Raw genomic sequence first — 20915 nt, forward strand, 5'->3', positions numbered from 1 at the left:
TTTGCCTACCAAGCAAATAGATTGGCAGATGATGCTATTAATATTGCTCTGTGCTACAGCCTACAACATCTTGAATCTCCAAAGACCTATGCAAGGGTCCTCTCTGTAGACTTCAGCTCGGCATTCAATATCATCATTACAGATATTCTTCTAACTAAATTAAAACAGCTAGCACTGCCTGACCACACTTGTAAGTGGATCATAAGCTTTCTAACAGACAGGAAGCAGCAGATGAAGCTAGGCAAAATCACATCAGATACATGTACAATTATCACAGCCCCCCCCCCCCCCCGGGTGTGTGTGTGCTTTCTCCTCTTCTCTCTCTATATACCAATGACTGCATCTCAAAAGATCCCTCTATTAAAGTACTGAAGTTTGCAGATGACACAATAGTGATTGGTCTCATTCAAGACAATGATGAATCTGCATACAGATGGGAGATTGAACAACTAGCAGTGCTACGACCGGAACAATCGTGAACTAAGCACACTCAAAACCATAGAAATGATGGTAGACTTTAGGAAAAACCCTCCTATACGATCATCTCTTACAATACTAGACAACATAGTATCAACAGCAGATCTGAGATCTTCAAGTTTCTAGGTTCTATAATATCTCAAGACTTAAAATGGACCTCTAACATCAAAAATGTCATCAAAAAAAGCACAACAAACAATGTGCTTTCTACAACAATTCGGAAAGCTTAAGAGTTCTACAGAGGAATTATTGAGTCTCTCATCTGCACCTCTATAACTGTCTGCTTTGGCTCTGCAACCAAACAAGACACGCACAGACTTCAACAGATAATTAGAACTGCAGAAAAAACAATTGCTGCCAACCTCCCTTCCATTGAGGTTCTGTATATTGCATGAATCAAAAAGAGAGCTGTGAAAATATCTACAGACTCCTCACATTCTGGACATAAATTGTTTCAATTTCTACCCTCAAAATGATACTATAGGGCATTGCACATCAGAACAACTACACATAAGGACAATTCCCCTCCCCCATTCCATCACTCTGCTAATTCCCACAACATTGTCAAACTATTTAGTAAGACTGTATTATTCTTCTCATCTTTCCTATTACATATCTCCTTTTCTACTTATGTTTGTTGCTTGTATCTTTACAATTTATTTTGTTTATTTAGTTTCCTAGAATGATTTATATTGTTTATTTAGTATCCTATGACTATCATTAAGTGTTGTATCTTATGATTTATGATGATTTTATGATGACTATGATCAAGATTTATCACTCATAGCTTTTATGTACACTCAGAACTTATGTATTGAAAACAAATTCATTGTGTGTTCAATCAAACTTGACCAATAAAGAATTCTATTCTATTCTATTCTATTCTATTCTTTCAGGAAAGCAGTGAAGACGTAGCTTTCATCCTGTTGACTGAGACCAAGATATTAATGGAGCTGGCATAGTGTGGTTGATTTATGGTTATGAATTTTACCAGAACCTAACTTTCTTTGTCTCTGTCTCTTGCTTTTAAAAAAATAATTATATTATGTTTTTATTTTTGTTGTTATCCAGAGTTCCTTTTGATAAATGGGCAGCCTTATAAATTTGTTAAACAAATATATATTCTTTCCTGGAAAGAACCCTGGAAAGGAGGAAAGAATTCTGGAAAGTACCCTGGAAAGAAGGATCTTGCCTATACCACTTTGAAGCCTGGAGTTTAATAGTTTTCATAATTCTAACTTTTAATTTATCTCCAATAATAATTAGTAAAATAAGGCCTGTCTATTTTTTTAAAAAAGTCTTTTAATAGTAAATAGGGAATTGTAGTTCTTCAAAACCTCTTATGTTATAGTGTAGGTGCTCATCTTTTGCACTGATTGCATTACATTTTTCTTCATTTGTATGTTGGATGTGCTGTCTGTTAAAGTTGAATTACCTGCAGAAGGACTGATTCACCAAACTGTAAAGCATATTCAATTGTTATTAAGTATTTGGCATCTGAAGCATTGGTTTGTCGCAATTTACTGCCTTCCATTTGACATATCCATTTGTAAGCTTGCCTTTCTGGATCAATTAGTAAAGGCCACCGTTCTCCATGTTTAACAAGTATTGCATTTTCTGTGGTGTATTGATCATGTGGCAAGCCTGCATTTTGCCATCTGCGGACCTATAAAATGATTTTATAGATTTATAATCTTGCCTATGATATTCACCCCTCTCCCCCTATTCACTAATTATGGAAATAATGAACAATTCTGTAAATCATAAAATATATTTTCTCAAAGAAATTCTAATAAATATTACAATTATTTATTAATTATTTTAACTGATAGAAAGTGTAATCTGAGAAAGAAATGTTAAATTTGAGAACAGTTTTAGATAAAATTATAAATAAAACAATTTCATTCTTATTTTTTCTCTGTGTTGCTACCTCATTCTTTTCTGTCATGCAGTTAACCAATGAGTAATTTGGAGAGACCAAAATATTGTTATCACTGCAGAGTTTCAAACTGTCATCAACTAGCTGTTGACGATACCCCGCTGATAAAATTCCACTGTAGACAATACAAGCTGCTGATATAAGGACATCACCTACAATTCCTTGCAATCTTTGATCGAGGTTATTAACAGATTCTTTCCAGCGTTCCTAAGGAAGAAAAATACATAGCTATGTATCATAAATTTGAATATTAGTCTTCCTAGTTTGCTTAACTTATATGGTATAGAACTCATAATTAAATGAGAAGTCAAAAGTCAGGAGTTTTGTGTTGCCCACTCCTGAAAGTGCCATAAGTAGGTTCAGAAATGTTGTGAGACAGTGCATTCTTACCCTATCTAATCAAGAAAACATTAATGGAAAGCAGAAACAAAGAAAACCAGACTATTAACTTCTAAAAGTCATCCAATTATTCTAAAGGAATTCCATTCTATTATTTAAAAAATGGGCTTATTTTATTTTCCTAGTATCTGAGGCTAACAGTAACACATTTTATCCTCCCAACAATATCATTGTCATCACTACCAATATTCCATGTCCTCCTTTGCCTGTTCTGGTAACCAAATCTCATCCACCATACAAACCAAATATCAATTAGAAGATTATAAGGCTTCCAACGAGATCAGAGGAGGTATTCTGCCAGTTTGCCCTGGTTTGGGTGAACTGGTAATGGCGGCTGCAGGAGGCTCCACCCACACACCCAGAGGTCATCACAATGACCCACCACGTGCAAGTGAAGCAAGCACACACACTTGCATGCTCCTGGTTCCGAACTGGTAGCAAAAATAAGAGGAAACTATTACTGAACTAGATGTGAATAGGAGCTCAAAAGCAGTACACCAATTTGCTGATCACTGGTATTCCTTTACTAGTGAAAAATAGTAAGTAGCCATCATAATAAGTAGCTACAATATGCAATACTTTATTCACCATGAGTGTGACCATACTCTTTCAAAACTATCCAATTTGATGTCCATCAGTACTCTTGCCATAGCAAGTTCTACAATGCTTTATGAATCAAAATCCAATGTATTAATACCACTTTATAAAACCTTAGTAAGACCACGTTGGAATATTGCATTCAGTTTTAGTCACCACATGACAAAAAAAAGAAGTTCAGACTTTAGAAAAAGAAGAGAAGAGCAACTAAAGTGATTAAAGGCCTGGAGACTAAAATATATGAAGAATGATTGCAGGATCTGGGTATGGTTAATCTAGAGAAAAGAAGGACTAGGGGTGACATGATGATAGAATTCCAATATCTGAGGGGCTGCCAAAAAGAAGAGGGGATCAACTTGTTTTCCAAAGCACCAGAGGGCAGGACAAGAAGCAATGGACGGAAACCAATCAAAGACAGAAGCAACTTCCACCTGCCCATGTGTGCGCGACCCCCCCGTGCATGAGCACAGAACCTCTCCCCAGGCTCTGGAGGCTTTCCTGAAGCCTGAGGATGGCAAAAATGGCCTCCCCTGTCCCCTCGAGGCTCTCTGGAAGCTGGTAATGGATCGTTTCTGAACTCCCAGTTGGGCCGTTGGGGCTGTTTTTCACCCTTCCCAGCCTCCGGAGGCTTTCCTGAAGCCTGGGCCTGAAAACAGCATCCCCTGGCCCTCTGGAAGGGCAAAAAATATGCACACCAGAGCTGACGGCTGGCGTGCCACTAAATATGGCTCTGTGTGCCACCTGTGGCACACGTGCCATAGGTTCCCCATCACAGATATAGAGTGTTTGACTAGAGATCCCCAAAGTGTCTTCCAGCTCTATTCTGAATTGAAAGTAGTTCTTTCTCTCTGAAACCTCTTACCACACTAAATCATTGAATATTTTCTGTTCGAGTATAATGAGTGAACTTTTCCCATGCCATGTATAATTCTATTATATCTCTATTATGTGCCCCTTTTTTAGACTTTCTTCACAGGGAAATAAAGAAGGGACTTTAGATATTATTTTTTTGCGTATTTTTCTGTCTCTGTTTTTTCCCCTGATGCACAATGACCATAGTACTATAGAAATTATTCTGAGTATAATAGCACCAACTATAACTACAAGGGCATTAAAACTGGATGCTTGAAAAACACATCACTTTCTTGTGTTGTTATTAAGCCGTTGTCACAACCTCATGACTATTTATTTGGTAAATTCCTACTAGGTCAGACATTATCAGTATATAGTGTATGTGAAACATCATGCCTGAATAATAACTCATAACATCACCCAGCTACCAAATGGGTGCTATATCATTAATGAAGACAGGCTGAAATGTATTTGTTTTCAAATTAGCAGTACATTGGTTACATAGGAATCTCAGATAAGAATAGTGAGGAAAATCACAATTGTATATAAAATATAACCAAAGGTGAGTTCCTACCTATTTGGACTGGTTTGGCTCTATACTGGGCACCGCTATCTTTATTTTCTTTAATGAAGATTCTTCTGTGTATGTGCAAAACAATCTTCATGGAAAAAAAATTTCGGGCACAAACCCACCCCTGCCTTGTCCAGTTGTCAGGAGGGGGAATAGATTGGGCCTGGGGTGGAAGCCATTCCTCCCTCCCCAACAGCTGCACAAAGCTATGCAAAAAGCCAGTCCTCACCAGTACCCAGCTTCACTGACAGCAGCCTTGTAAAAGGCAATGTGGCTCCACCTGCAATCAAGCTAGACTGGGGAGGGGGTGCATGAGCAAGAACTGAGGAGACCATGGGAGGAGGGATGCATGCTGTAGTACATGCTCTTTCCCTCAGCCTCTTTCTTTTGGAGGGCTCCGATCGGCTCCCCTCCAGCTTCTCCGAGTCACCTAATTAGTTAGCCTGCCAGCAGGAGTCAGGGGTGGGCTTTATTGCGTTCCAGGCAGGGGTGAAATGCCTGAACTGGTTTGCCTGAACCAGCAGGGAAAAAAGGCTTGAGGCGTGCAATCCACAGGAGCTTTTTTTTTTTTTACTTTTTAAAGTTGTTTTCCCCTGCAGGTTTGCCTAAAACAGAGGAGGGGAGAGAGGGAGAAAGAAAGAGAAAGAAAAAGAAAGAAAGAAAGAAAGAAAGAAAGAAAGAAAGAAAGAAAGAAAGAGGGAAGTGTTAGAAGGAAAAAAACAGGACTCACTTTTCAGCCAGGAGATCGCTTGGCAAAGAAAAACAAATGCTGTAGCTTTAAATCAGGAGTCTCAAAAGCAGCATGGCTGGCTGTGGAATTCTGGGAGTTAAAGTCCACAAGTCTTAATGTTGCAAACTTTGGAGACCCCTACTTTAAATTGAAACCTTGGAAGGAGGTTTTTAATTGCAGAAGAGAAAGAGGGAGGAGGAGGGAGGGAGGGAGGGAGGAAAGGAAGGAAGGAAGGATTGCATGTGTCCCTAAACAATTTTTAAGAAATAGTTTTTAAGGAAGAGAGGAGGGAGGGAGAAAGGAAATATTCTAATACATTATTACTAGTATGTTTATTAAGAATATAGATTCAAATATTAAGAACTAAACACCCTCTTTCTTTCTTTCTTTCTTTCTTTCTTTCTCTTTCTTTCTTTTTGTACTATATTATTTTGCTCATTTCCACATTCTTAAAAAAACCCTAAATTATCTAAATGGGATCATTTATAGTCAAGTTAATGAATCCAAGCTAAAGCTTTTGTCACAGAGTACAATCAGTTTTGAACAAGACTTCTAGAGGTCCTTTAGATGATTCCTAAAATGTGAGAGAAAGAGAGAGAAGAAAAAGGGGGAGAGGGACAGAGAGAGAAGGCGGGAGGGAGAGAGGGAGAGGGAGAGGAAGGAAGGATCGCTAATCCTGGCACTAGACGTGGCTTCAGAAGACGCTTTGAAACAGCACAGCAATCTAAGGCTGGAAGGGATCTCAGAGGTCATCTAGTCCAACCCCCCACCCCAGCAGGAAACTTTATATTGGGAAGCCTTTTTATGTACACTGAGAGCATATTCTTTGTGTGTCCAATCACACTTGGCCAATAAAGAATTCTATTCTATTCTATTCTATTCTATTCTATATCATCTGGATTATTTTGTCATATTTGGCTCAAATCTATCTAAAACTGGCAAACCGCCTCCTTGTCCTCCTTTTCCTCTGATGTCTATTGGTGTTATCCAAATTTCCACAGTTTAAATAGTAAATAAAAATAGTGTCAACATTTTCTGTGTGCAATGGACTTCTTTACCAGATATGAGAAGTTATGGCAAATATTGTGTACCTATTGTGTGTGTGTTTGTGTGTGTACATACACATACAGTATATATAGTAGATAATGTACCTTTTTGTGTGCCTATACTATGTAATATGTATGTAGACTTATGGCATATATACATAGGATTAAATAGTACATTTTGGGTGTTTAGTAGTAAATAAATAGACAGAAAAATTGTATCTCATTGAGGCCTTTGAGGCGAGGAGAGGCCAGGTAAGGCACCCCTTGACGTGAGTGAGGTCAAGTTGGCCACGTCCACCCAGTCACATAATTATGTCCACACAGTCACATGACTAACCAGCTATGCCTGTCCAGTCACATGTCCAACAAGCCATGCCCACCATCACATGACCATCAAGCCACACCCACCAAACAAACCACACCCACAGAACCAGTAGTAAAAAAATTTGAAACCCACCCCTGAATATAACCCATCACTTAAGTATATAACGTGGGAAAGGTTCAATGAGAAAAAGCAGTTGAAAATATAAAGAATGAAACTTGAACTTAAGCATTAGAGCAGATTAAAAAGATAATACCATTTCATTCTTTAGAGCTACACTTAATATAGATGCACTATGTAAACGACGAGTTGTTTGAATTTTTCGGGCTGCAAGTTTTTCCTGTTCAGCAATACTTTCATCATACAATGCTTCTAAATTTTGTTGATGTTGTTCAATCTGAAAATGTCAAAAAATTTTAAAATTCAAATGAGAAAATCTATTTAAAAACACTACTGAACCAGTATTACTTGCTATGTTTTTATAATTTTTTAAAAAGAAACTCAATAATATCTACTATGAGGCTTTTACAGGGCTACTATACAGACTCTGAACAAAACTATGCCCACTTAAACATTATTATGCATGAGTTTTCTGAGCAGATTCAGCAGGATGTGTATAAAGACTGCTTGCTTAACTATAGCTATAGTATTTTTAGTAATCAACCGTGCAATTTGAATAGAGACCCACCTCTAACAATATGCTGAAGAACTTTTTTACTTTAACTTTTTATTATTACTTTCCCCCCCTTTTATCAGTTATCAATTTGTCTCCTTTTCTAATCACTTAAAAACAGAAGGAATCTCACCCATGCTTTATCAGAACAGACAAGCAACTTTGTTTCCCCAACTTTACCCTTATGCATCATTTGCATTATTTTGCAAGTAATTTCCCATTCTAAATGATAATCTAACACAACCTTACCAAATGAACATTTTTCTCTGAACTCTTAACTTCTAGCTGAGAGCTAGAAGTCTATTTTAGAATTCATTTTAAACCTGAATTAATTGGCAAGTTAATTCACATGGAGCTTAATATGTGAGTGCACACAGCATATATGTATTCCTCTATGATTCTAATTGCTGGAACTATCAATATGGTAAAGAAGGAGTTTTCACTAGCGGGCTTCCCTCCATCAATCAAGTTGACAACTGATTATTCTACTCAGAGTTTTTTTTGTAGTGAAAAGGATGAAAGTTTGCTTCTAAGATTACATGAAAAAGCATCCAAGAATGACCTAAAGGAATAGGAATTGCAAGTGATATGATACCATTTTATAGAGAGGAAAATAAGATTGTATTCATAATCATGTTATATCAAAACAATCATAATTCACTATATAATGAAAACATATGGAGTACAGCATAAAACAGACAGTTGATGACATGAAGAGCCAAGGTGGCGCAGTGGTTAAATGCAGCACTGCAGGCTACTGCTAGATCAGCAGTTCAGCGGTTCAAATCTCACCGGCTCAGGGTTGACTCAGCCTTCCATCCTTCCGAGGTGGGTAAAATGAGGACCCAGATTGTTGGGGGCAATATGCTGACTCTCTGTAAACCGCTTAGAGAGGCCTGAAAGGCCTATGAAGCGGTATATAAGTCTACTGCTATTGCTATTGCTATTGCTATTGCATACTAATCATGTAGATGTATGGAGGTAATGAAAAAAAGTCATGATTTGGCAAAATGATGATCATCTACGGAGACGCTTTTACTTGGGAATAATACATAAGTGTCTTGACACTGCCTTTTACAGGAACTTTTTCTGAAGTTGACTAAAAAGTGGCAGTGTTTGTCCTAGGAGCTTTGTAAATGTCAGCCTCCAAAAAGTCAGATATTTGCCAATTAAGCAAAGGATAAGGAACAAGAAGCATTAATACCCTGTCTATTTTAGTCTCAATATTAGCAAAGACTAATTTATTTGTTTATTGAGATAATGAAATATAACATTAAATATTTATAGTTTTATATATTGTTTCTTTTTTTGTGTGCCTTTGAGTGACCATTGACTCCAGATGGCTACCTGGAGGCTATTCTTGGCACGATTTCAGAAGTGATTTGTCACTGAATTCTACCCAAGGGCTGAGAGACTGCCTAGCCCAAAGTCACCCAGTTGTTTTTTTGTGCTTAACATGGGACTAGACTTCATGAAATTAACATTTTAGATTAGGATAAATGAAATTAAAGTGAAGAAGGTATGCAAAAATGAGGAATCCAAATGGTTGGTGTTGAACAAAAAGAAGGCCATGAATAAAAGTAGCTCTGAACAGATGTCAGAATGCACCATGCACCAAGCAATTCTGTTGCTGTGGCAGTGAAAGGAAATAGGAAGCACTATCTCCCACGATAAAGCTCAGCTCTACAACATTTTCTGAATGACTCAGTGCAAGTGCAGAATTAATTTAAGTGAAGTACAGAGATCATTGAAAAGAACGTATTATAAACTATTTAGGATAATTTAGGATTCTTAGATAATTCTAGAAACAAACTATTTCCATCACTATTACTTCTTCACTCTCTCTACTCAGACTGAAACACTTTTAAGTACAATAGTGAGAGAAAATGTCATTTAGAGCTACAATGTGATTAATATACAATATAGAAACACTGAGAGATAATATATTATTCTAGCTAATAAAGATGACTTTATCTTCATGAAATGAAATATTGATATTAAAACAATATGGATTACTTAGATGCATATGCATTTTCTATTATTTAACAAATTATGTAAATATGATGGCATATGTTAAACACATCTATTTTACCAGGGCTAAACATCTTTGTTTTTCAGCTAATTTACTAAGTGCACGGTTCAGTAATTCCTCTGCTTCTGCTACCTTTGCTTGCTTTGGATCTACAAACTAAAAAAAACAAGATATATTTACAATTTAATATGAAATTGATAGAGTTAATACTTTAGAGGAAAATGAAATAAATGTCACTAATGTCTTGATATAGACACTTATTTACATATGACCAACTAGTAATCATTATATTGATATTTCTAACTGCATTTGAGAGATTTTCTTGAAAGCAGCATCTCTATGAGAACTTCTTTCTAGTCTTCTGTTTAATTTTCTACCATATTTGTATTGTGACATCTTTATATTGCATGTTCTCCTGTCCTGATCACTAGCCAGTGATGCATCTTGGAGAAATTCACAATCTGATGATATGACAACATGAGCAAATTGACCAAATAATCATAACTTTCTATGATGAACATCAGTTATAATTTGGCTATTTATATTTCTCTGCAAATTTGTAATGTAATGATAATGTGTTAATACAGTTATTGGTAACACAATTTCACTATTCATTAGCCTTAGTAAAAGCACAAGTTCTGGGGTAGCTTTGAATAGCAAATGTATATCATCTGTCATGTAGTAGGAATCCTAATCATTTCACATTGCTCATAATATAATGAGTGTTTCTCATCTCTGGGTGGTAATATTCTGATTCTTCTGAATCAAAAGAATGTGAATGATACTGAAAGTCTGTCTAGATTTTACTCATCTGCACAGAGCATCCAGAGTGGTTTCATCTGTCCAATCCTCAACTATGCCTATTGGACATGGGAACCAAGACTAATTCAGAACAACTTATGTCATTTTTGATTATGGAATAGGGGCCAAAAGTGAAGCTGTCCTATTTCAGAACTCCTTCTCCCTTCCCACAAATCTGAAATTGTGATCAGTCATTACATCATTTACCAACTTGTCCCGGAGGAAAGACTTTGATTAACTAGTGTCAGTCCTAGAAGGTAGACCAGACTAAGAAACAGACAATGTATAAACCTAAAGCTACTTTTATTAGAATAGCTATGGTAACAGTATCTTGCAAGTCTGAATGTGGTTCTTTTCCTCTTGTATAATTTATCTGATCATTGCCTTGCTAATGAAACTTTCCTTGGTCCTTCAAGGACATCTTCTATTTATTTATTTATCAAATTTCTACACCGCCCATATCATCTGAGTAACATTGTATTCTCTACATTGTATTCTCTACCTATTCTCTAGGTCCCAATGGGTTAGGAAGGACAGACCAGTTTTCCTTCCTTAAACTTAGGAAAATCTATAAGGAATTTTTTTAGGATTGCTTTAGAAATGGTTTTGGAATATTAAGCTAGTAGGTAAGTATTCTTTACAGTTGAGCTTCAAAAAGGAAGATTTGGAAGGTGGTTTTTTTCCCCTGAGGGTAAAATGACCTTTTAGTCTTGGAAACTCTTCCACAACCTTTCTTTTTATTCTCCTCCTGTGATCCTCCTCATAACAATCCTGCAGGGACAGGACAGAAGCAAAGGGGAAATGCCCTTGAAAACTAGGGGGAAGAAATCCAGACAGGAGATGGAAAATTAGAGAAGTAAGAGATTCTATGTAATTATTTTAAGGGAGGTATCAAGATCAGCTCCTGTTCTCTTGAATCTTGAAGTGATGCCAGAGAGCCTTTTCCACAAGGATTGGAAGAGAAGAACATACAGGGAGTCCTTAACTTATGGCCAGTCACTTAGCGACTGTTCGAAGTTATGACAGACTTGCAAAAAGCATTAATGATCTGATTTTGAAGTTACAATAGCCACACACACACAAAACATGGTCATGTGAGCATATTTTGGGTGCTTTACAACCAACTCACCTTTACAGCTGTTTGCAGCATCCTGCAAACACTTTATAACATTTTTTTGCCAGTTTCCAGTGTTTATTTCCAACTCATGATGATAACTCTGGGCTTCATTATGGTCATAAGTCAGGGACTACTTGTATTGATATTACCAACTAAATATTTTTAATAGTTGCAGTGACATACAAATGAAAGTGACATGTTTGAATCTCTTGAAACAGGAGAAAAGTTACTTTTAACACTATTTTCTTAATGAAAAGATAAGTTGACCCATTTCTTGTCAGACCAATCTTCTAGAGACTAGAAGATTACTTTAAACTATCTTCTGGTGGTGAGAAATGGAGATAATGAGAAAAACAATTCAATTAGTTGTTTAATAAAATATTAAATTAGGATTGCTGTATATTTCAGATCTTCTTCCAGGCATTCCTTCACTGAGCTGCCTGAATCCAGGTATATTTCTACATTTGTTTTATGGTAGAAAATTAAAATAGCAGAAAAGTAAATAGAAAATAAGAAGACAATTTGAGTTTTTTTTACCTCTGACAATTCTAAATAAAATGCCTTTAACAGAAATCAGCAACATATTCCAGAATTAGGTAGAATCATTTCCCCTTATAAATACAATATGTCAAATATGATGGATTGTTTTAAAAACTATTGAAAATAACCTATGTAAATGTACCCTTTTAACAATATGATAGTGATCCAGAGCTAAAATCCACTGGCATATGGAGCAACATGCAACAGACACAAGTCCCACTTTCACTGGGCTGAAATCAGGTGACCTCACATATTTTTTTAACTGCAGAAAAACCTAAAATGAATACAAAATGATTAATTATAAATAAATAAATAATAAAATGACAAGTGTAACAAATACATGTAAAATTCTTCCATATCTTCAATCAATAACTAATATCTATTTATTTGTTTTTTTAAAATAATTCCATTGGACTGAATTTATCAAGAAAAGGAAATTATAAGCTGCACAACAATATAAAGAGAATAGTATATCTTCAAACAACAACAAAAGAAAAAGGGAAGAGAAGCAAAAAAAGACTATGAATAATATTTCAATAAAGATTAAAGTCACAAAAACAAATAATGGTTTATTTTCAATATTCAAATTAATCAATCAAAGTAAAATATCTTACTATCTATGTAAAAGCTATCAGAGATAGTTCATTAGATATGAACTATAGATATAAATATGAACTAGAATTCTACCACTGAGGCTTTTGTCTCAAACTCCCACCAACTTAATTTACATAGGGGAATGAAAAACAACTGTCCTGTGATGAATAAAAAAGCAATGTAAATGGACCAGGAGCCAGTTTTTCACAAGATAATTAAGACTGTGAAAGATTAAACCAAACTTTGCAGGATTAGAGGAAATTTGACTGCAATGTACTATTCATATCTGTTTCTTCCAAAAGATACCTTACAATCTAGTAAGGAAAAAAATAGTCAGATTCTGGTGGCAATGAAACTCCAAGCCAGACTCCAGGAAATGTGTTTCATTTTTTAAATCTCTTATTTGAAGATTTATATATATCTAAAAAACAAAACAAAAAAAATCATTCAATCTATTTGCAAATTAATTCTTTTACCTTTTCTGGTAAATTATCTTTGTCAATTGTAACCAATTTTTTAAGGAATCCTGGATCTGAAAGTAGTAATTTTGCTGTTGCCCAGTTTGGTTTCTTTTCAAGAAGAATACAGACGGCATTCATAACAGTTAAAACAAGTGGAGGAGGATGAGTATATACTCTGAGTTATACAGAAAAAGAGCATAAAATATATTACATTCAAAATCATTTTTTTGCCAAAACAACCCGATTCACGTTCAGTTATCAAGGTACAGTAATTTTAATGCTCAACATGAAAATACTGTACATGCTAACCTACCCAAAGAATGTAATGCGTATTTCTGACCTTGGAGATTGCAGTTTAATATAAAAATGAGAAATAATATGAAACATTCCATGAGCAATTTTCTATTGAGAAATATATTGCTTTGGCTGTATCTTACTATTCCTGCTAATAATTTCTTACATTAGCAAGAATCGGGATAAGTAAACTTGATATGACTAATGAATATTGTGTTCACTAAATTATTTCCTTTTGATAACAAGAAATCCTCAGCTTAGAAATCCTTGGAAATAAGCAATATATTTACCTAACTTCTGCAATATGATTTTTGTCAAGTGCATCAAGAGCACTAAGGGCCTTCTCCAAAGATGGCAATACAGAATTGAGTTCTTCTGTTACTTGCTACAAAAATGAAGAAAGGGTAGAGTGTCACTTTTTGTTCACAGGTTATACATGTACAAATACTATTTTTATATACAAAATTGTTTAAAACAAACATGAGTCTTTTTAATAGAAAAAATAATCTCTTGGGGGAAGAAGGCGGGGCTTAGCAGTGAGAAGATGGAGTTTCAGGCTATTCCTGAAATTCCTCTATACTGAAGGATTTTTGGACGGGTTCTTTGAACTCTAGCTGTCCCATAGACGACAGTGAAAGGTGAGGGGAGACCCAGTGACCTCAGAGACGTTCGCAAAGTCTCTGGGGGGGGGTATTAACCCCTCGTGCCAATTCCTTTCTGGATTAGCTCCGTGCTAACTGAAACTGCAGGTTGCCCCTAAGAATGGCAGAAGTGATGTCATCTGGTAAGCTGATTTTATTATTCAAGAGAGACTGTCCGCACTAAAAGCTTAAGCTAATTGAAACCAAAGAACAGAATAATCTAGCGGCGAATTGGTATTTTTTTAATGGATTTATGGCTGGTGGCTACCCTATCTCTTAAATACTTCAAGGAATTCTTCGGCAGCCCTCCCCACTAACTCTTTTTAAGTGGATCGTAAAGTCAATTTCCTACTAATTAGCTCTTCACGCTCTGACATTTTTATTACTTGGCTGTGTTTACGATCAGATAAGATTGCACGGTTTCCAGTGTGCTTTTACTTATAATTTTTAACTGCGACACATCATGGCGTCGGAAAATACTTCTAAGATCCCACTCCAGATTCTTTTTTCCGCATGTCTAGAGCTTTTTGACTCTTATCAGAGGTTGGAAAGAAAATTGGATCATCTGATTTCAAAATATGAAAGAAAAACTGAGATCGTTGAATGTTTGAATGTTCCTGAAATACAAATGGAAAATGTGAGAAATGGCGTCTGGGCTATCTCAGAAAAAGAAAGGAGGGGGGGAGCTATAAAAAAGATTCATTTAAAGAGACAGAGTGCAGAAGAAATGGAAACTCCACCCTTGAGAATTAAAGTCAACTTGAAAAGTTTTACAAGCCTGGGACAACATCATTATTTCATCACTGACATTCAGAGCCAAAAGGTGCGAAGATATCTTTGTTTGGATTGGTTTATAAAAATATTTGGTAAATTTATCCAACGAATGGCAATTGGTTTGAGGAAATCTTGCTATTGGAGGGACACAGGCTGACAGATGGAGAATATAATTTAAAACTAGCTAAATCTGATTACTTTATCTTGTAATAGATATAGCTGAATAATAATTGATATTGATGGTAATGTATATAATGTGGAATTGGTTGATAGATTGAAGAATACAATTGAAAACTAGCTAAATCTAATTGCTCTTTTTGTAATAGATATAGCTGAATAATAATTGATATTGATAGTAATGTATATAACGTGGAGTCGATATGATAAATAATAATTGGATATGAGAAAACACTTTTGGATTATACATAAAGAGTATTAATTACAACAATTATCACCATTATAAAAACTAAATAAAATACATATAATCAAATGTTAATCAATACTGGGAAAATGATGTGATATATAATATGATTAAATATTATGAATGTCCAGCTAAAATAGGATATGAGGATTTGATATTAATAGAGGATTTTACAAGTAAGCAAATGAAATGTCAGCATGTGTTATGGATTAATTTTTTGGCATAGCTAAGGAGGAAGGATGTTTAAATAACCTATAGGTAATTAAAATTGGAGGTATAATGATGCTAATATGGTAAACATTTGAGCCAAGATATTTGAATTAATATGAGTTAATGGAAGAGAAGCACCAAAGCATGTTGTAACCAGTTGATATACCTCTTCTTTTTTATGTTAGATACCTGTGTTTCGTTTTTTTTTCCCTGCCTTGTCCGTTGTCGTTTTTGTCCTTTTTTGTCTTATTTTTTTTTCTTTTATGTTTTTTCTTTTTGATTTTTTCTTTTCCCACTGGCGTGGGCGGGTACTGTTCAAGATTATTACTTTTATTAATATATTTAAATAATAATTACAGTCAAATGAAAATGGATATATGATAATGCTTGAGTTAATATGAGTTATGTTTGTTGACCGTGGAGGAAATGTACTAAAACTTGTCTGTAATTGATTGATACATTTTTTACAGATGTAAAGAAAAAAAAAATCTCTTGCTGACCTGTGGAGGTCCTCCAGATTTTTGCACTCCATACATAGTAGCCCTAGCTTTTTGGGAGGAAAATTACATTTGTTTGCAATGCTTGTTATGACATCATCAAAAGAAGAAACTTTGAAAACTGTGTACCTTAGCATACCCTTCCACAATTTTAGTTTCTGCAGTCATAGTTTCTTCATCCTTTTTAACCAAAGTTCGAACTTGCTCTACAACTGAGGCATCTTTGTGAAGTTTAGCTACAAGTGCTTCTATTTCCTAATGAGAAAATAGTCAAATATTTTATAGTACTCTCAGAAAAAAATCATGACTCTAAACCTTTAGCAACATAAATCCTACAAACTACTTTCCAAGTTTCCATTTTTATGAAGATGTAAGAAAATGAGGATTTTCTTATGGGTCAGATCAAAAGATTTTTATTTCAGCTCAATGTTTCAGCAATGGATGGCTACAAGATTTGTTTATTTTTTATTACACTTCTTAACCACACCCCTTCTTCACAATTTTTTTGGGTATAATTAGAATAAACTTTCTATCATTGGACCCCTTTTTATGCACATTGCCTTATTGTGGAATAAAATAATAAATCTATCATTTATATATATTCTTAAAAAGTTATCAAATTAATCTCTATCACTATGTTTTATGGCCATATATACTAGAAATTACTATATGAAAATCAATAACTGTCTATATATTCTAGAAATTACTGTATTGGAATCAATAACTGTCTCAATGCTGTGTTCTACCAACAAACTAATATTGGTATTAATTCAGCATCAACTTTTCCTATTTCAAATACAGCCTAGAACCTCTACAGTGTGGCAGTTTATAAATCTCATAGTTAATATAGTATAATTAAACATTACACTTTGGAGCCCTACACTGTGGCAGTGGGAACACCTCTAGTTTTACTCTCCATCTTCATTGTCAGGAATTTATACTAGAGAAAGAGATCTTAGCTGATTGGAATGATATCATATATTATAGCTAATGTACAATTTCAGAAGAAAAATTAGATATTAAATAATCATTCTCTGTATAGCTTTCCAAGTGCTCATCCTCAGAATGGTCCTCATTTGGAAAAATAAGAAATAATAATATTCATAATTTCTCTCCATTTTATTATTGTTGTCTTCCCTGTGAGGGAACATTAGGATTTTTAACTAATGCACAATGCAGGGGGTAGGGATGGGGTCTTAATGTTTAAATGATATGAAAAAAGTGGTTCAGAAAAACTGAAGAGATGCAAGACAGATAAGAGGAAATATAGCACGCAATAACCATAACTGGATAGCTGTAAAAGATAATAGACAAATTCATGGAGGATATAGCTCTCAGTGACAATTGTCATGATGGCTGTCAGTAGTAGTATCATTAGTAGTATGCTTCTTAATGATAGTTGCTAGACAACAAATGGAATATGCTACTGAACTTCCCATTGAGTTCTGACTGGTCATTGTAGGAACAAAATACTGTACCAATAAGGTCTTTGACCCAGTCTAGCATGGCTCTCAATGAAATTCAAGGCTTACTTAGCTCAAATTAGAAACCCAGAAGCAAAATATGACAGAAGAGTATAGCCTTCACAACTGTCAGATATGTAAATTAATTCCAAAAATTACATTAATGCTGTCTGTAGGGGTTTTTTTAAAGTCAAGATTGGATTCTGTGGTAGCTCCCTAAAGAGGGAATGGAACTTTCTCTAGAGAGAAAGTTTGTTATAGCAATAGCAATAGCAGTTAGACTTATATACCGCTTCATAGGGCTTTCAGCCCTCTCTAAGCGGTTTTACAGAGTCAGCATATTGCCCCCAACAACAATCCGGGTCCTGTTATCTTTATCTTAGTACCCTAATTATGTAATGAGTATTCTTAGCTAACAGTTAGGAGTATAAGACAGAAGAAAAAAAAATCAATTGGGGGCACCTTAGAGGTAGTGGACCTGATGGATTTATAAAGAAAATTCAAGAAAATTTACATCCTTCTCTACAGATGACCATAGGAGTCCCAAGAAGGTCCCAAGAAGCCACCAAACAAAAACATATGAGTTTTACTATATCTTATATTGAGCTTTTATTACATTATATTTTCTCAGTAAAAATTAACTTCTTTTTACACCATGCCTTTTCCCCAACTTTGGAATTTAGTGGCTTAATATTTACAATTTATGATCTACAGCAGCTTTACTGACTCTACAAACAGACTTTATCTTTTTCTCCCCATTGTTTTGGTCTTTTACAGTTTATAAAAGTCAATAAAACTCAAGGAATAGTTTAAATGGGAATTATATATATTTTAGCTTGCATTTATGTGCAAATGAGAAACTGAGACTGGCTAAAAAAAAGTTTAGACCAACTATCATAGTTGTAGTTATTTCCTTTTCCTGACTTAAATAATTATGCAAATATTTGACTATACTAACTTGGTGGTGATTGAGTATAGAATTATTTTAACATGTTTCATCAATTATTTTGTTGTATCTTACATTTGCTCAGATTACATACTATCTTATATTTAACTCCATGTTTTACTTCTGTGGATATTATTCATTCTAGATTGCTTTGCAGAATCTTTCTGATTCTGCAAATCAGAAAGTGCTCCCGTTGCCACAAGAGGGAGCACTTAACCTAAGGAATATTTATTTAGTCTTTTCACTAAATCTTTAAATACTATTTCATACAAAAACCAATTGGATTCTTATTGTAGACATAATTTTATTTTACACATCTGGACTCATCTTAATTTTACTGAATTTCTGCATTTTAATTTATTTTTATAACTTTATTGAATTTCAATAAAGAAAGCTAGCTTGATGGAGCAGCCTCAGCTGGGTGGATCAGACAAGTGACAGACTGAAGCTGTGGGAGGCAAGCCACAGCTGCAGCAAGTTGGCCAGGAAGCTCCAGGTGAGGATTAAGAATAGCTGGCACTTATTATCAATGAGGAGGAGGTAGAGTCCACACCTCTTCCTGATCCAAGGACAAATAGAACAGAGAGGAGACAGGCACAGTCTAGGTCAGCAATACTATTCATGCGGAGGCAACCTAGTCTGAAATATCAATTGCAACATCTCCTGCCAAAAAACAATTTGTAGTAAACTTTTCTTTTGAGTTGCCTGTTATAAACAGTTATTTTGAATATGAATCTTTTCAGTGTCTCGACACTTTAAACTGTTTTAAAGATCTTTTTAGTGTTCTGTGTGGTTATTCTGTTGAACACTCAGAGTTCCTTCTGGTAGATGGGCAGCTAGGAAAGTATCATAACTAAATAAATAGATGAATAAATGTGGCTACGGAGAATCTGCTGTGGAAGGCAACTCCTAAATGATAGATGATAGCTGTAGGAATAGATGAGCAAATGCAATACAATAGAACAGAAGGCAGAAACAGTATGTGAAGACCATGAGGCCCTCTGAGAGAAGATATTTGAGATTTCCAAACTTCTGCATTATGGAATCAGCTGTTCCACTACATAGTATTATCATAAATGGATTCCAAATGTTATTTCTTTTACACCAACCTAGGTTCCTTTAGTCTTTTTCTTTGTTTTACCAAAATATCTAATGCACCCTAAACTGAATTCACATAATAGTTATACTGTTCTAACTTTTATAAAACAATTATACCACTGTCAATAGATTTTATTAATTTTAATGTCTTGAGATCTGATAAGAAATTATTCAATATGTTAGGCGTGGGAAGCATACAAATTAAATATACCTTTGATTTTGATTCTATTTGAGGTCCAAGGACAAGTAATTCATCTTGCATATTTGTAATCTGTGAAGTTGCATCCAAGATTTTTGTCAGACCAGAATGATAGCAAGCTCTAAAATAAAAAACAAGAATTAAAATCTACTTATACCATAGGCCATAGTCACATACAGTAGTATATTAATTCAACTTACTTCTTTCCATTATGTATTCAAAATGGACAGTGATTCATATGTGTGTACACCCCCACACACATATACAGTGAGGGAAAAAGTATTTGATCCACTGCTGATTTTGTATGTTTGCGCACTAAAAAGAAATGATCAGCCTATAATTTTAATGGTAGATTTATTTTAACAGCGAGAGACAGAATAAGAACAAAAAAACTCTGGAAATGCATTTCAAAAAACTTATAAATTGATTTGCATTTTAATGAGTGAAATAAGTATTTTACCCTTTTGCAAAACGTGACTTAGTACTTTGTGGCAAACCCTTGTTGGCAATCAGAGAGGTCAGATGTTTCTTGTAGTTGGGCACCAGGTTTGTACACATCTCAGGAGGGATTTTGTCCCACTCCACTTTGAAGATCATCTCATTAAGTCATTAAGGTTTCGAGGCTGATATTTGGCAGCTCAGCTCAAAACTTCAGCTCCCTCCACAGATTTTAATCCTATGGTATTGTCTGGAGACTGGCTAGATCTGTGCTTCTTCTTGAGCCACTCCTTTGTGTCTTGGCCATGTGTTTTGGGTCATTGACATGCTGGAATACCCATCCACAACCTTCTTTCAATGCCCTGGCTGAGGGAAGGTTCTCACGCAAGATATGACGGTACATGGCCCCATCCATCATTCCTTTGATGCGGTGAAGTTGTCCTGTCCCCTTAGCAGAAAAACACCCCCAAAGCATAATGTTTCCATCTCCATGTTTGATAGTGGGGATGGTGTTCTTGAGGTCATAGGCAGCATTCCTCCTCCTCCTCCAAACATGGCGAATTGAGTAGATGCCAAAGAGCTCGATTTTGGTCTCATCCGACCACAACACTTTCACCCAGTTTTCCTCTGAATCATTCAGCTGTTCATTGGCAAACTTCACACAGGCCTGTATATGTGCTTTCTTGAGCAAGGGTACCTTGTGGGTGCTGAAGTATTTCAGTCCTTCATGGTGAAGTGTTACCAATTGTTTTTTTTTGGGGGGGGACTATGGTCCCAGCTGCC

At 35.3% G+C, this 20915-nt stretch overlaps 1 protein-coding gene across 1 annotated transcript in view; it reads right to left on the reverse strand.

Moving 5' to 3' along the window:
• The window catches only part of DNAH14 (dynein axonemal heavy chain 14), a 227018-nt gene that overhangs the window by 51215 nt on the left and 154888 nt on the right, over positions 1-20915 (reverse strand). Inside the window, exons 60-68 of the mRNA XM_032216059.1 lie at positions 19707-19815; positions 16118-16243; positions 13736-13830; positions 13167-13326; positions 12239-12370; positions 9699-9794; positions 7190-7330; positions 2408-2623; positions 1913-2143 (exon numbers count right to left, since the gene is read on the reverse strand). Coding sequence (XP_032071950.1) covers positions 1913-2143; positions 2408-2623; positions 7190-7330; positions 9699-9794; positions 12239-12370; positions 13167-13326; positions 13736-13830; positions 16118-16243; positions 19707-19815 — 1306 coding nt within the window. The remainder of the gene's footprint in view (positions 1-1912; positions 2144-2407; positions 2624-7189; positions 7331-9698; positions 9795-12238; positions 12371-13166; positions 13327-13735; positions 13831-16117; positions 16244-19706; positions 19816-20915) is intronic.

This window comes from Thamnophis elegans, chromosome 4, assembly GCF_009769535.1.
Source record: "Thamnophis elegans isolate rThaEle1 chromosome 4, rThaEle1.pri, whole genome shotgun sequence".
In the NCBI taxonomy this organism is placed as follows: domain Eukaryota; kingdom Metazoa; phylum Chordata; class Lepidosauria; order Squamata; family Colubridae; genus Thamnophis; species Thamnophis elegans.